This window comes from Sus scrofa, chromosome 2 (assembly GCF_000003025.6).
Source record: "Sus scrofa isolate TJ Tabasco breed Duroc chromosome 2, Sscrofa11.1, whole genome shotgun sequence".
NCBI classification, from domain to species: Eukaryota; Metazoa; Chordata; class Mammalia; order Artiodactyla; family Suidae; genus Sus; species Sus scrofa.
Window position 1 is genome coordinate 86,588,602 of NC_010444.4, and position 18,197 is coordinate 86,606,798.

General features: G+C 36.5%; 1 protein-coding gene across 1 annotated transcript in view; it reads right to left on the reverse strand.

Moving 5' to 3' along the window:
- Window positions 1-18,197, reverse strand: part of TBCA (tubulin folding cofactor A) — an 83,392-nt gene that overhangs the window by 6,999 nt on the left and 58,196 nt on the right. Inside the window, exon 2 of the mRNA XM_021084475.1 lies at window positions 6,218-6,323. Within this exon, the coding sequence (XP_020940134.1) occupies window positions 6,218-6,323 (106 nt within the window). The remainder of the gene's footprint in view (window positions 1-6,217; window positions 6,324-18,197) is intronic.

Sequence of the window (18,197 nt, forward strand, 5' to 3'; positions counted from 1 at the left end):
AATAGGTTAAAAATAAAAGGATGGAAAAAATACATCATGCAAACATTTAAAAAAAGAGCAGGAGTGGGTATATTGATATTGGACAAAATAGACTTAAGAGCAAAAAAATTATAATGGACATGGATATCTCATAATAAAATGATCAACTCCCCAAGAAAACATAATGATCCTAAACATGTACACACTAAACAAAAGAGTTTCAAAATACATAAAACAAGAATTGATAAAACTCAGGAGTTGCTGCTGTGGTGAATTAGGTTAAGAATCCAAATGTAGTGGCTAGGGTTACTGCATGGGTTTGATCCCTGGCAAGTCCAATCCAGCAATTAAGAGAATTATACAACACAATCAAGCCATCAAGCAGATATGCCAGGCTGGTTCAGTATCTGAAAACTAATCCATAATTATTAACAGGCAGAAGAGGAAAACTCACTTACCCTTACTAAGTGACACAGAAAAAGCATTCAACAAAGTCCAACATCCATTCAAAACAAAAACATTCAACAAACTATGGACAGAGGGGAATTTCCTCAACTTGAAAAAGACCATCTACAAAAGCCCAACAGCTAACATTTATGTAATGGTAAAAAACTAAATACTATCTTCCTAAGATAGGGAACAAGGTAAGGATGTCCACTCTCACTGCCCCTAATTCAACATAGCATTGTAAGTTCCAGCCAAGACCAAGAAGGCAAGAAAAAAAAAGACACACAGATTTAAAAGAAACAATGTTCACTGATTGGACGACCCAACATAGTAAAGATGTTAATTCTCCTCAAGCTGATCCATAGGTTTAATGCAATTCTTATCAAAATCTTAGCAAAGCATTTATAGATACAGACAATCTTATTTTAGAATTTTTATGGAAAGGCAAAGAAACTAGAATAGGTAAAAGAATTCTGCAACAAGAGAAAAGAAAAGAAGCAAGTGAGAAGACTCATTCTTCCCAATGTTAAGGTTCACTACACAGCTACAGTAACTGAAACAGTGTGGTACTGGTAAAGGGACAGAAACAGATTAATGGGCCAGAAAAGAACCCCAAAATAGACCCACACAATAAGTCCAACTGGTTTCTGACAAAGATACCAAAGCGTTTCAATGAAGGACGAATAACTTTTTCGACAAATGCTGCTGGAGGAGCAACTAGGCACCCATAAGCAAAAAGACAAACCTTGATCTAAACCTCACACCTTACGTAAAAATTACCTCAAAATCAATCAGAATCTTGAATGTAAAACACAACTTTTAGGAAAAAAGAGAAGATTTTTAGGACCTAGGTCTAGGCAAAGAGGCTTGAGATCAAAAGTATGATTCACAAAATGAAGATGGAAGTGAGATGTTCTCAAAGTTAAGACCTGTTGCTCAGTAAAAGCCTGTGTTAGGAGCATAAAAAGACAAATTACAGACTAAAAGAAAATATTTGCAAACCTCATATCCAACAAAGGGCATTTATCTAGAAAATATTAAAAATTCTCAAAACTCAAAAGGAAAAAAATTAAGCATCTCATTATAAAGTGGGCAGAAGACATGAACAGACATTTCTCTGAAAAGGATGTGCAGATGGGCAATAAGCAAATGAGAAGATGTGCAACATTATTAGCCGCTAGGGAAATCTAAATTAAAAGCACAATCATAGGTTACTATACACTTATCATATAGGTGATGTGGCTAAATGCTAAAATAAAAAAAAGCGGTAACACCAAATGCTCATGAGGATGTGGGGAAATTGAACCATGTAAATATCACTGGTAGGAACGTAAAATGGTACAGCATCTCAGAAAAGAGTTTGGTTTTAAAACAAAAAAAGGTACTAATATGACCCAGAAATTGCTTGAGCATTTACCCTGGAAAAATGAAAACTTATACTCATGTAAAAATTGTACATGAATGTTCCTAACAGCTTTTTTCCTATCAGCCCAAACCTGGAAACAATCCAAAAATCCTCTAAGGGTTAAACTGTGGTACATCCATGGCACGAACACTATTCAGCAACAGTAAGATCCTTACTACTGATACATTCAATGACCTCAATGGACCTCAAGAAATTATGTGAAGTAGAAAAAGTCAATTTCAAAAGGTTATTAGATACCATGTGACTCCATTCCATGTTATACAACATTCTTGAAAGTGTTAATTATTTAGGATTCAAGGGGTGTAGAGAACAGGGGCTATAAAAAGATGGCACAAGGTAGTCTGGTGATGGAATAGCTCTCCATCGTGATTATGGAAGTAGTTACACATGATATACATGTGATAGATTATAAAGAATTAGACACACACACAAATGAGTACATGTATAACTAGCGAAAAATAAATAAGCTCTGTGATGTATGGATGTCAGTTTCATGGTTTGGACACTGTAATATAACATGCAAGATGCTATGCTGTAAGAGGAATGGCAAAGGGTATATAAGATTACCCTGAACATTTTTTGCAACTTTCTATGACTCTAATATAATGAAAAAACTCTAATATAATGAAAAAACAAACAAAAACAAAAACAAAAAACAAAAAACAAAAAACAAAAACAAAAAAAAAAACAAACAAAAAGCGAGTGTATAAATTAAACACCATTTATAAACCTGCGTATATATATCAAGAGACAAAAATAATTTAATTACTGATATTAAAAAATCAGATGTTTCTTGTAGAATCAGCCATGCGAGAGACCCTTGGTCAAATTCTTCTTTGTGGACTGAAACCTCTTACTATTTTCCATAATAAAAAATTTCCCCTTTAGTTTTAGGAAAAAGAATATCAAACTGTGAATGTTAACACATGTTTCAAGTAAATCACAAAAAAGTGTGTGTGTGCATCTTTCTCAAAAGACAAATTTCACAATATTGCAATTATATATAATAACTGCAAAGTTTTTGTGAGAAATTTTGGTTAAAAATTGTACCAGTTTGTCATGAAATACTACTTCTAGAAAATAAGAGATAAGTTACCTTAGGTAAAACAACAGAGGTATGTTTGTTGTTATTACCAATCATTTCTGCTCCAGAGCAGCTTAAAAAAAAAAAAAAAAAAAAGAATACCTTCACTGGTTGAGGGCAAAATCCTTTGTATCCATCCCTAATTGGGGGATGAGGAAGTTGGAGGAAAAAAGGATTATTGTAAGCAGAAAGTTAAAATCAATATTTAGTCAATATTTGAATGCTGTGTTACACTGTTTAGCCAGAAAAGGAAGGACAGCAGAATAATTCTTTCACTGGTATTTTGGCCACTTAGGGTCCTGAAACTTCTGCCTTGCTATTTATTTTTTTAAAAGGCAAATTCAGCCTAGTTCAGGAAAGAATAGTTCAGCAATCAGTTTCAGGTAAGAAGTTTGCCAGGGATTAAGAGATAGCAACATACATGTGTGTTACAAAATAGGGCTAGTTCAAAAGATCTGGGAAAGCCAGAGACAAATGGAAGTGAGTGAGAGAAGAGCCAAGGTAGTGAAAGTGACAGGGAATGGCATTTAGCTCAGAAGAGGAAGAAATACAGGGAGAAGAGTAGAGAACCCACAAAATCTGGCACTTGGCTTCCTTGACATTAGTTATGAGGGGCATTGGCAAATGTCAAGAAACAATTACTGAACTTAAATTGGTGGGCAATTAGGAACAGAACAGTGCTTCTGGCAGTGCAACTCTCCTTGTATATGATAAAAAAAAAAAAAAAAAACAACAAAAAAAAAAACAATGGCTAGCCACACTATAGCTAAGCTAGGAAAAGAAATTTAGAAATGCATGTAGGCTGGACTAAAGTAAAGACAAGGTTTTATGAGACACTGAAACAAAATTGCAGCTAACAACTTCATACACTGCAAGTTGAGAATAGCAGAAAACAGAAAAATTTATTACTCTATAATTAGATACAGGACGGTATTCCTGAATTTAAGTATGAGGCTGACTATGAATCTAGGAAATCATAAACTATGACCACTGGGACAAAAGAATTTTTATTATTTTTTATTTAATTTTTAATTTTTATTTTTTTAGCTTTTTGGGGCCGCACCTGTGGCACATGGAAGTTCCTTGGCTAGGGGTCGAACTGGAGCTACGGCTGCTGGCCTACACCACAGCCAGAGCAACATGGGATCTAAGTGGAGTCTGTGACCTACACCACAGCTCATGGCAACGATGGATCCTTAACTCACTCAGTGAGGCCAGGGATCGAATCCGCATCCTCATGTATACTAGTGAAGCTCATTACTGCTGAGCCACTATGGGAACTTCAGAAAAAAGAATTTTTAAATGGCTGAGTGTAGAGGGCTTTTGAACAAAAACTTTTCCCTGATATATCTGCTATATCTGTAGTCAACGATATAACCATTAAGTGGCTATTACTTTTAAATAACAATTAGAACACAGGATTCCATAAAGAATTAATCACCTATCAAGTAGTGATTTTATTGAAAGATGGTCAGTATAAAAACACAAATAAAATAAGACAGATTCTGTGATAATCTGACTTTGTTTGTAGAACTTTATTTAGAAAGGAAACACAGGAGTTCCTGTCATGGCTCAGCAGAAATGATCTGACTAGTACCCATGAGAACGTAGGTTCAATCCTTGGCCTTGCTCAGTGGGTTAAGGATCTGGCGTTGCTGTGAACTGTGGTGTAGGTCATAGACACAGCTCAGATCTGGCATTGCTGTGCCTGTGGTGTAGGCCAGCAGCTACAGCTCCAATTCGACCCCTAGCCTGGGAACCTCTATATGCCGTGGGTGCAGCCCTAAAAAAAAAAAAAAAAAAAAAAAAAAAAAAAAAAAAAAAAAAGACAAAAAAGAAAGGAAACACATTCCCCATTCCACGTAACTTACAACTCATTCTAGCAATAGGGCTATTTCAAAATACATTATTGGTGATGAAAAGAACAGGGCCAAGTAAAAAGTTAAATAAGGTCACTAGCTACACAACTGGGAAAACAAGCCTGATGGGGTCCCAGGGCCTGGATGAAATAAGTGATACACTAGTTAAAATGTTTCTCACTAGATGTGGAAAAACAAAAAGAGGACATTAAAAGCGAGAGAGGTAAAAAAGTGACATAAATATTTATGGAAGGATATATTTAAAAAGAATTTAACATCACAATTATTATGAATCAAAAAGTTACATTTCATACGTAAATTTTTTTCCTCCCACTACTGGGAGGAAAAATGCTGCTGAGGTTATGTAAGTTATGGACAAAGAAGTGATAGCAAGCCACTGATAGTTGTAACAAAGGCTAGGGTGCATAATCCACTTTAACAGAAAGGTAGCTAGGTAGTATGGGTACAGAGGTAGGTAGGCTGATAGGTTTTTTTGGTGGGCATATTAGTTCCCTTGACAGCCTCTATTTTCTCAAGGAATTATGAAACAAATGTCAACAAAAATAAATATACAATAAATGCTACGATGGGAATAAATAAGCTGTTATAAAATCACAGAAGAGGGATACCCAACTCAGTGTTGGGATGGAGCATAGGGGAGGTTTAAAGAATGAGTAAGAATTAATAAGGAGAGGGTAGGTAGGAGGGATAGGAAGAACCTCTCAGACATAAGCAGTACCTCAGAAGCAAAGGAGAAAGGGCTTGTTCAGGACACCAAAAGGCAGAACCTATGAGGTCCAGATAAGGACTAGCAAGAGATGAAGCTGGAATGATAAGTAGGTGCCAAAATCAAGAAGAGTCTTGTATGCAATGCTAAAGAGACTGAAATTTGTCATAGGATTATCAGAAGTAGCCACTGGAATGTACTCTGTGTAAGTAATTTTTGAGGCCTTTATATCAGTTTTGGGAAAATTTCAATTTAAATATACAAATATATTTAACATAAGATTAGGCCATTTTTATATTTAATACTTAAAACTGGAGAGGTAGTATTGCTTAACGGTTAAGAGTACAAATTCTAAGAGCCAGAATGGCTATGTTCAAATTCTGGGTATGCCACTTAGCAGCTGTGTGACTATGGGAAAGTTATTTAACCTGTGTCTCAGTTTCCTTATTTTTATTTATTTTATTTTTTTGGCCATGCCTGTGCCATACAGAAGTTCCACGGCCAGGGACTGAACCCACACCACAACAGCAATAGCATCAGATCCTTAACTCGCAAGGTCACCAGGGAACTCCAAGTTTCCTTATTTTTAAATGGAGTACTTAATAGGAGCTTTAGTAGGACCTTCTCAGAGGGCTAATATATTGTTAATATGGTAATCTGTAAACATTAGTTGTTATTATTTGATATAATTTTACCTGCTTTTTAATAGCATAATTCTCACCATCTTCAGCTTTCATTTTTTCAATCTTTTCTTCTTGTTGTTTTGCTTCTTTTTCATACATCACTTTTTCTTTAACCAATCTATAAATAAACCAAAAATGTTTAAGAGAATTAACTTTCTAGCAACAGACTACAAGAAACAAAGAAACTATGTAAATACAAAGCATATTTTAAAAAGCATATGTACTAGATGGAGAAGAGAAGGGAAGAAAAATACTTTAGCCAGAGATGTGAGTATGATACTATGCCCTTAAGTTTTACACCTGACTAAAGCAAGTCAATCTATCAAAGCATGGAATTCTTAAATTTTTAATTAAAAACACATTCCATTATAATAACTGTATTTATAATGTAAAAAAACACTCAAATTATATATTAACATTTCTATCGTGCTTCATTAATTTACTTAAAACTGAGTTATAATTAACAATATTACATCTGTTTCAGGGGTATAATATAGTGATTTGATATTTTTATAGATTATTAAATGATCACAATAAGACCAGCTACTATCTGTCACCATACAAAGTTGTTACAGTTATCAATGACTATATTCCTTATATTCCCTATTACTTACTTTATTTTATGGCTGGTGTTTGTATCTCTTAATCCTCTTCACCTATTTCATGTCTCCCCAATCCTCTTTCCTCTGGCAACCACCAGTTTGTTCTCTGTATCTATGCATCTGCTTCTGTTTTGTTTTGTTTTTTAGATTCCACATACAAGTGATGTCATTTGGTATTTTCTCTGGCTTATTTCACTTTTTCAATTAGTATTAACACCTTCCAGGTCCATGCATATGGCAAGGTTTCTTTGTTTCTTTCTTTCTTAAATGATAATATTCCGTTGTGTGTGTCTGACACACACACACACACCCCATGTCATCTTTATCATATATATATATATGTATATATATATATATATATAAACATACAAATTTTTTTCAAATTAGAATTCTCATTTTCTTTGAATACCCTAAAGTGGAACTGCTGGATCATATTTAACATATGGTAGTTCTATTTTTAGTTTTTTGAAGAATCTCCATACAGTTTTCCATAGTGTCTGCACCAATTTACATTCCCACCAACAGTGCAGGAGGATTTCCTTTCTCTACATCCTTGCTTATTATTTGTTGCCTTCTGATAACAGCCATCCTGGCAGGTGTGAGGTGATTTCTCATTGTGGTTTTTTATTTGCATTTCTCTGATGATAAGTGATGTTGAGCATCTTTTCATGTGCCTGTTGGCCATCTATATGTCATCTTTGAAAAATGTTTATTTAGGTCCTCTGCCCATTTTTTAATCAGGTTTTTTTTTTTATATTGAGTTGTATGTGACCTTCATATAGTTTGGATATCAACTTCTTATTGGATATATTGTTTAAAAATACTTCTTTCATTCAGTAGGCTACATTTTTATTTTATTGGTAGTTTCTTCCACTGCACAAAAGCTTTTTGGTTTGATGTCCCATTTGCTTATTCTTGCCTTTTTCCCCCTACTCTAACGAGACATAACCAAAAAGAAAAAAAAAATGGCTAAGACCAATGTCAAAGAGGTTACTGCCTATGCTTTCTTCTAAGAGTTTTATGATTTCAGGTCTTGCACTTAAATCTCTAATCCGCTTTGAGTTTATTTTTCTACATGGTGTAAGAAAGTGGTCCAATTTCATTCCTTTGCATGTAGCTGTCCAGTTATCCCAACATTATTTACTGAAGAAACTGTTTTTTCCCTAATGTATATTCTTATCTCCTTTGTTATAGATTAATTGACCATATGAGTGTGGGGTTATTTCTGGACTCTATGTTTCATTGATCTATGTGTCTGTTTTTAGGGCCAGTACCATATTGTTTTGATTACTTTGCAGTAGGGTAGGACAAAGCCTACCCTACTGCAGGCAAGTAGGGGAAGGCAATACCTCCAGCTTTGTTCTTCTTTCTCAAGATAGTTGGCCACTCGGGGATTTTGGTGCTTCTACTGTCTTGTTTTTTTTTTTTTTTTTTTTTTTTCCCCTGTCTTTTTGTCTTTTTGAGGGCCACACCCACGGCACATGGAGGTTCCCAGGCGAGGGGTCGAATTGGAGCTGTTGCTGGCAGCCTACACCACAGCCATGGCAATGCCCGATCTGAGCTGTGTCTGTGACCTACACCACAGCTCACGGCAATGCCAGATCATTAACCCACTGAGCGAGGCCAGGGATCGAACCTGCAACCTCATGGTTCCTAGTTGGATTCGTTTCCACTGAGCCACAGTGGGACCTGTCTTGCTTTTTTTTGATATATGTTGTCTGAACTTTTACATATGTATCTGAAACAACATAATGGTAAAAGTTTAGCTTACCTGGAAAAAAAAAAAAAACCAGTATAGTGCACACCAAATTCAAAACAAAAATCAAATTATTTTCAACAAAAAAAATTGCTTAACAAGTATTCACTACGCTTAATTTCATGTCTGACCTTCCTTGTGAGGGCCTGGGATAGATAATTTAGACATGGCTGTCTAACAGACAAGTAGTGGAAACAAACAAGTATTTAATTATTAAAGCAAGAAAAGATGTTGATAGAGAGAGGTCAGGAAGATTTTCAACAAAAAGGAACAGAGCAATATGAAGCTCTGCTGATTATCTCTCATATAACCAAAATTCGATTAACCAAAAATAGTGCAATCTCCCCTAATTCTGGTTAATCAAAGTTTTAATGTAAAAGATAAGTGTAGTTCAAGAAAACAATATTCCTACATACACATTATCTAAGGAGCACAGGAAAAAAACTTTCACAGTGCCATACCTATTAAAAGCAGCTTCCTCCATCTGGCTTTCTGACTTACTTCAAGACCTATGTTACTGGGATGGAATTTAAAAATCCTATTTGAGCATGGCTTTTATCTAATTATTTTCAAAAAATATTATTAAGTGTATTTCAATATAGGATTTAATTTTCATATTCTAATAAGACTTAAAATAAGTTCATAAAGCTGAGAAATCTTTTGTCATACTACCTGGGAGACTTTTAAGTCAGATTTTATTTATTTATTTAGTCTTTTGTCTTTTTAGGGCCACACCCACAGCATATGGAGGTTCCCAGGTTAGGGGTCTAATCAGAGCTGTTGCCGCTGGCCTACACCAGAGCAACAGCAACACCAGATCTGAGCCATACTTGTGACCTACACCACAGCTCATGGCAATGCTGGATCCTTAACCCACTGAGAGAGGCCAGGGATTGAACCTGCAACCTCATGGTTCCTAGTCAGATTCGTTTTTGCTGTGCCAAGATGGGAACTCCTTAAACCTGTGTTTAAATCACCAAACCACATACTAAATATTAAAATACTAGAATGTTTCAGATTTGAATTTTGAGTTGTGAAGCAAGGCTCATCCTGTTCCTCATGCTCTTGTGCTAGTGACACAGGTGGAAGGAAATATAACAAAATGTTAACAGTATTTACAATAGGATATTATGTAACCTTCAAACTCTCATATTGAAATATCTCAGTGAAATAAACAAAGTACAAAATAGGTGTAATATTTATGTTGCCATGAATAGAAACAAACAACAAAGGATACAAAAGCAACAAATAACAAAGAACACATGAGAAATTACTATTTGGGTTACTTGAGGAGAAAAGCTCTAATGATGTGGGACAAAGATAGTCAGCTGGGAGGTAAAAAGGCTTTCATTTTATGCCTCTCAATAAAGTTCAAGGGTTTTTTCCATGGATAAGTATAATTTTTACCAAAAAAAATAGATGCTAGTAAATATCTCTGAATGGCACAATTCTGAACGATTTTAAAGTCTGCTATTTATTCCTTTAGCTGTATTTTCTAAATTTTTTAGAATAAAATGAAATTCAATTAGAAAGATACCAAAAGACACCTAACAGTTGTAATTCTTTAAACATTGTTCTCCTGGAGTTCCCGCTGTGGTGCAGTGGAAATGAATCTGACTAGGAACCATGGGATTGTGGGTTTGATCCCTGGCCTCGCTCAGTGGGTCAAGGATCTGGTATTGCTGTGAGCTGTGGTGTAGGTCGCAGATTTGGCTTGGATCTGGCATTGCAGTGGCTCTGATGTAGGTCGGCGGCTACAGCTCTGATTAGGCCACTAGCCTGGGAACCTCCATATGCCGCAGGTGTGGCCCTAAAAGGACAAAAGACAAAATAAAAATAAATAAATAAATAAATATTGCTCTCTTTTGCAAGCTTTTTGAATGCTACTGAACGAATAAGTACAAATAAAATCATATTATATCATATTATATTATTTAACGGGTTTATGGCCGCATCCGTGGCATATAGAAGTTCCCATGCTAGGGGTTGAATTGGAGCTGTAGCTGTAGGCCTACACCACAGCCACAGCAATGCCAGACCTGAGCAATATTCCACTGAGTGAGACCAGGGATTGAACCTGCAACCTCATGGTTCCTAGTTGGTTTTGTGTCCACTGCACCACAACGGGAACTTCCCCTCTAGTTAATATTTTATTTCAGTTATTGTATTTTCCATCTCTGCTTGCTTAATCTTTAAGTCTTCTATTTTTTTTGTTCAATGCTTCTCCTAATTTATCAATCTTTGTCTCCAGTTTATTTCCAAGATCTTGAATCATCTTTACTATCATTGCTTTAAAGTCTTTTTCATGGAGATTTAACATATTAAGTCTGGATTTCTGACTTCTCCTAGATGTTTTTTCATCAGGGAATACTGCAGCTACATCTGTCCTACTGGATAGAACTAAGTAGTGGATGTTGCCTGTTTTATTTTTTATTTCTTAGTGCTGCACCTGTGGCATATGGAGGTTTCCAGGCTAGGGGTTAAATCAGAGCTGTAGCTGCCTGCCAACGCAGGATCCAAACCGCATTTGCGACCTACACCACAGCTCACAGCAATGCTGGATCCTTAAGCTGCTAAGAGAGGCCAGAGATCAAACCTGTGTCCTCATGGACACTAGTCAGATTCGTTTCCACTAAGCAATGATGGGAACTCCACTATTGCCTGTTTTAGATGAGGCATGTGTTATTAACTTCGCAGGAATCACAAAATTCCCCATTTCCCAAACACTTAAGACTTGTATTTGATGCTGTAAGCAACTGAGTTTAGAATATAATGCTGGGAAACATGCAACAGTGTTATTATTTTTATTATCTTACTAGAATAATAAACAGTATTCAGAATAATAGGGATAATAAAAAATCATTGGGATCAGCAATAAGACTTTCAATATTCCTAAATTTGATAGAGTACTCAACTCCTTAAGTAAGTGAACGTAGCTGGGTTTGGATAGGCTCTAAGAAAGAAGCACATTCAACAATATCCTGTAATTCTAAGACTTTTACTTTTCTTTTTAGGGCCAAACTTGGGGCATACAAAAGTTCCCAGGCTAGAGGTTGAATAGGAACTGCAGCTGCTGGCCTCCACCATAGCTACAGTAATGCCAAAACCAAGCTGCATGTGCAACCTACACCGTAACTTGTGGCCAACACCAATCCTTAACTCACTGAGTGAGACCAGAGATTGAACCTGCATTCTCATGGATACTAGTCAGGTTCTTAACCTGCTGGGCCATGATGGGAACTCCAGTATCCTTTTTTTAGATTCCACATATAAGTGATTATTTTTCACTAACTTCACTGGGTATGATAATCTCTAGGTCCATCCATGTTGCCGCCAATGGAATTATTTCGTTCTTTTTTATGAAGGAATAATATTGCATTGTATACAGGTACCGTATCTTCTTTATCCATTCCTCTGGTGGTGGACATTTAGGTTGTTTCCGTGTCTTGGCTACTGTAAACAGTGCTGCAGTGAACACTGGGCTGCACGAACTTTTCTAATTTTGGTCTTCTCTGGATAGATGCCCAGGAGTGAGACTGCTGGATCACATGGTAGTTCTATTTTTCAGTTTTCTGAGGAACCTCCATACTGTTTTCCATAGTGGTTGTACCAATTTACATGCGCACCAACACTGTAAGAGGGTTCCCTTTCTCTGCGTCCTCTCTAACATTTATTGTTTGCAGACTTTTTGATGATGGACATTCTGTCTTGGCATAAGGTGGTACTTTTCACGTGCTTTTTTGGCCACCTGTATGTCTTCTTTGGAGAAATGTCTATTTAGATCTCTCATTTTTTGACTGGATTATTTTTTTGATATTGAGCTGCATGAATGAGTTGTGCGTATATTTTGGAAATTAATCCCTTGTCAATCATTTCATTTGCAAATATTTTCTCCCATTCTTTGGGTTCCCTTTTTATTTTATTTAGGGTTTCTTTTACTTTCCAAAAAGTTTTTAGTTTAATTAGGTCCCATTTGTTTAAATTCGTTTTTATCCTCATAACTCCATGAGGTAGATCTGAAAAGACCATGCTGTGGTTTATGGCAGAGAGTGTTCAGCCTATGTTTTCCTCTAAAAGTTTTATAGTGTCTGATCTTACATTTATGTCTTTAATCCATTTTGAGGTGTGTGTGTGTGTGTGTGTGTGTGTGTGTGTGGTGTTAGTGTTCTAATTTCATTCTCTTAATGTAGCTGTTCACTATTCCCAGCACCACTTATTGAAGGGACTGTCTTTTCGCCATTGTATATTCTTGCCTCATTTGCATAGACTAGTTGACCATAGGAGTGTGGATTTATCTCTGGGCTTTCTATCTGGTTCCATTGATCTATAATTCTGTTTTTGTGCCAGTACCATACTGTTTTGATGACTGTAGCTTTGTAGTATAGCCTGAAGTCAGGGAGCCTGATTCCTCTAGCTCCATTTTTCTTTCTTAGGATTGATTTGGCTATTTGGATCTTTTGTGTTTCCATACAAATATAAAAATTTTTTGTTCTAGTTCTGTGAAAAATGCCATTGGTAATTTAATAGGGATTGTGTTGAATCTGTAATTGCCTAGGGTAGTATAGTCATTTTGAAAATATTGATCCTTTCAATGCAAGATCATGGTAAATCTTTACATCACTTTGTGTTATCTTGATTTCTTGCATTGATATCTTATAGTTTTCAGAGTACAGGTCTTTCGTCTCTTTAGGTAGGTTTATTCCTAGGTATTTTACTCTTTTTTATGCAATGGTAAATGTAATTGTTTCCCTAATTTCTTTTCCTTATCTTTCATTGTTAGTATATAGAAATGCAATCAGTTTCTGTACATTAACTTTGTACCCTGCAACTTTACCAAATTCCTTGATGAGTTCTAACCATTTTCTAGCAGCATCTTTAGGATTTTCTATGTACAGTGTCAGCTGCAAAAGTGACAATTTTAGTTCTCTTTCAATCTGGACTCCTTTTATTTCTTTTTCTTCTCTGACTGCTGTGGTTAGGACTTCTAAAACTATGTTGAATACAAGTAACGAGAGTGGACATCCTTGTCTTGTTCCTGATCTTAGCAGGAATTCCTTCAGCTTTTCACTGTTGAGAATTATGTTAGCTCTAGGTTTGTCATATATTGCCTTTATTATGTTGAAGTAGATTTCCTCTGTGCCCACTTTCTGGAGGGTTTTTATCAGAAATGAATGTTGGATTTTGTCAAAAGCCTCTTCTGCATCTATTGAGAGGGTCACATAGTTTTTAATTCTTCAATTTGTTATTGCTGTGTATCACAGACTGATTTGCAGATGTTGAAAACTCCTTGCATTTCTGGGATAAGTCCCACTTGATCATGGTGTATAATCTTTTTAATGTCTTTGCTAGTTTTGGTTGAGGATTTTTCATCTATGTTCATTAGTGATGTTGACTTGTAATTTTCTTTTTTGTGGTATCTTTGTCTGGTTTTGGTATTGGGATGATGGTGGCCTCATATAATGAGTTTGGGAATATTCCTTTCTCTGCAATTTTTTTGAATAGTTTCAGAAGGATAGCTACAACTCTTCCCTAAATGTTTGATAGATATGCCTGCGAAGCCATCTGGTCCTGGACTTCTGTTTGTTGGAAGTTTTTAAATCACAGTTTCAATTTCAGTACTTGTGATTGGTCCGTTCAACTTTTCTATTTCTTCTGAGATCTGTCTTGGAAGACTGTACCTTTCTAAGAATTTGTCCATTTTTTTCTAGGTTGTCTATTTTATTGGCACATATCTGCCTGTAGTAGTCTCTTTATGATCCTTTGTACTTCTGTGATGTCCACTGTAACTTCTTTTCCATTTCTTTTTTTCCCCCTGCCATACCTAAGGCATACGGAAGTTTCCTGGTCCAGGAAGCAAATTCCAGTCAGAGCTACAATCAAAGCCACAGGTGCAGCAACACTGGATCTTTAACCCACTCTGTCAGGCCAGTGTCTCCACAGAGACGAGTCAGATGATCAACCCACTGTGCCATAGCAGGAACTCCTCATTTCTAAGTTCACTGATTTGAGCCCTCTTCCTTTTTTACTCAATGAGTCTGGTTTTTCAATTTTGTTTTATCTTTTCAAAGAACCAGCTTTTAGTTTCACTGATTTTTCTACTGTTTACTTCCTATTTATTTCTGCTCTGATCTTTATGAATTCTTTCCTTCTACTAACTTTTTGTTTGATCTTTTTTCAAGTTGCTTTTGGTGTCAGGTTAGGTTGTTTGAGAGTTTGCTTGTTCTCTGAGCTAGGTTTGTACTGCCACAAACTTTCCTTAGAACTACTTTTGCTGCTTCCCACAGATTCTTGGATCAGTGTGTCCTGTCATTTGTCTCTAGCTATTTTTTGATTTCCTCTTTGATTTCTTCAGTGACCCATTGGTTATTTCATAGCATATTGTTTAGTCCACATTTGTATTTTTTTTTGCAAATTTTTTTCTTGTTATTGATTTCTAGTCTTACTGCATTGCAGTCAGAAAAGATGCCCGATATGACTTCAGTTTTCTTAAATTTACTGAGGCTTGATTTGTGGCCCAGAATGTGATCTATCCTAGAGAATGTTCCTTGTGCACTTGAGAAGAATATATATTCTGATGCTTTTGGATGGAATGTTCTATAAATATCTATTAAGTTCATCTGGTCTAAGGCATCATTTAAGGCCTGTGTTTCCTTGTTGATTTTCTGTCTGGATGATTGGCCCACTGCTGTAAGTGGGGTTTTAAAGTCCTCCACTATAACTGTGTTACTGCTTTCTCCCTTTACAACTGTTACAAATAGCTGTATATACTGAGGTGCTGCTATATTGGTTTATGTATTTACAACTATTATATCTTCTTCTTGGATTGATTCTTTGATTAATGTTGTCTCTTGTAACCATCTTCATTTTAAACTCTATTTGATGAGTATTGCTGTTTTAGCTATCTTTTGATTTCCATTTGTATAAGATATCTTATTATTATTATTTTTTAAGGTGTGTTTAACTGTAATAGTGAAGTGAATCTTTTTTTCTTCTTCTTCTTTTTATAGCCACACATGAGGCAAATGAAAGCTCCCAGGCCAGGGGTTGAACTGGAGCTGCAGCTGTTGGCCTATGCCACAGCGACAATGGATCTGTGACCTATGCTGCAGCTTGCAGCCACAGTGGATCCTTAACCCACTGAGGGAGGTCAGGGATTGAACCCACATCCTTACAGACACTATGTCAGGTTCCTAACCCTCTGAGCCACAACAGGAACTCCTGGAGTACCTTCTTCCATACTCTCTCAGTTTCTATGTGTCCCTAGAGCTGTCATGGGTCTCTTGTACATAGTATATATATACATGGGTCTTGTTTTGTATCCATTCAGCCAGTCTATGTCTTTTGGCTGGAGCATTTAGTTCATTTACATTTAAGGTAACTATTAATATGCATGTCCTTATTGCCATTTTGTTAACTGTTTTAGGTTTTCGTTGGTCTTTTTTTCTTCCCTGTTTTCTTCTCTTGTGTTTTGATGACTATCTTTAGTGTTATGTCTGGATTGCTTTTTCTGATTTGTGTATCTATTGTATATTTTTGGTTTGCAGTTAGCATAAGGTATTGATATAGGAGTCTATATATACACAAGATTGTTTTAAGTTGCTGGCCTCTTAATTGCAAATGCATCTCTAGTATCCTGCATTTGTACTCTCTTCTCACGATAGCTGGTTTTGATGTCATATTTGTGTGTGGATGATTTCCTACCTTTATTATGTTTGCCGTTACTGTTAAGCCTTATTATTTGTAATTTTCTAGTTTTGGCCTTTTCTTTCCCACCAAGAGAAGTTTCTTCAGTATTTGTTGTACAGCTACTGAATTATCTTAGCTTTGGCTTGTCTGTAAAGCTGTTGATTTCTCCTTCAAATCTGAATGAGAGTCTTGTTGAATACGGTATTTTTGGTTGTAGGTTTTTGTTCTTTCATCACTTTAAGTATGCCATGCCACTCCCTTCTGGCTTGCAGAGTTTCTGCTAAAAAAAAAATCAGCTGATAACCTTACTGGGGTTCTCTTATGTTATCTGCTGCTTTCCCCTAGCTGTTGCAATTTTTTGTCTTTAGTTTTGTTCAGTTTTATTAATATGTCTTGGGGTGTTTCTTTTTGGGTTTATTCTATATTGTATTGGTTGTGCTTTCTGGATATCAGTGAGTGATTACTTTCTCACATGAGGGAATTTTTTGGCTATTATCTCTTTAAATATTATCTCAGGCCCTTTCTCTCCTCTCCTTCTGCACCCCTATAATCCTAATGTTGGTGAGTTTAAAATTGCCCCACAGTTCTCTTACACTGTTCTCGTTTCTTTTTATTCTTTTTTCTTTGTTCTGTTATGTGTCAGTGATATCCATCAGTCTGTCTTCCACCTTGTTAATTCTGCCTCATGCATTCTGCTGTTGATTCCTTCTAGTGAAAAAAAAAAAAATATATATATATATATATATATATATATGTTACTGTGTTGTTCATGTCTGCTTGGCTTGTGTTAATCTTTCAATATTATATTTGTTAAACATTTCTTGTAATTTATCAATCTTTGCCTCCAGTTTTTTCTCTAAGATCCTGGGTATCTTTATTGTCATTATCTAAAGTCTCTTTCATGTAGGTTACTTATCTCCACTTAACTTAGTTGTTCTTCTGGGATTTTTGCCTTATTCATCTGGCTCAAATTTCTGTTTTTTTGTACAGCTTTTTGTGTAGTCTCTTTTTTAACAAGCTATAGGGTACCTGTAGCCTCTCGCTTCTGGTGTCTGGCCCCTTGTGGCTAAAGCTGATACAAAGGCTTGTGGAAGGCTTACTGATGTGAGGGACTGGTGGCTGCCTACTGGTAGGTGGAGCTGGGTCTTGTCCCTCTGGTGGGTGAATCTTGCCTCTGGGTGTATTAGAGCTGGCTATATGCCTGGTAGGAATTTAGACAGACTATTTGCTCATAGCTGGGCTGTGTTCCAACCCTGCTTATTGTTTTGCCTGGGGCTTTTCAGCACTGATGGATAGAGCCAGCTATTTTCCAAACATGGCAGTCTCCAGAAGAGCTCACACCAATAATTAGTCCCTGGGACCTCCTCCTCCAATGTCCTGTCCCCACAGTGGGCCAAGGCTACCTCCAAGACCTGCAGGTAGGTCTGACCCATATTCTTATGGAGTCCTTGCTTTGCCCTGGGACCCAGTGCACATGAAACCCTGTGTGCACCCTACAGGAGTGCAATCTGTTTCCTCAAGATCTATGGAGCTTCTGCACTCAAGCCCTGCTGGCCTTCAATGCCAAACGCTCTGGGGGCTCCTCCCAATGCCAGACCCCCCAGGATGAGGAACCTTACATGGGGTTCAGACCTCTGAATCCTTTGGGAGAGCTTCTATGATATGTTATTTTCCAGTCTCTGGGTTGCCTGCCTGGTGGATATGGGATTGCTTATATCATGAAAGTGCCCCTCCTATCATCTCCATGTGGCTTATTTGTCTTCGGGTGTTGGATATCTTTTTTGGTAGCTTCTATTCTATTTTTTTGGTGGTTGTAGAGCAGTTAGTTGTAATTTTGGTGTTTCCGTGAAAGGAGGTGACCTTGAGGGCTTCTACTCACCCATTTTGTCCCTGATGCAGTTAAAGATATAAATTCTGTGCCTAGACCCACTGACAATTCTGGTTGGTA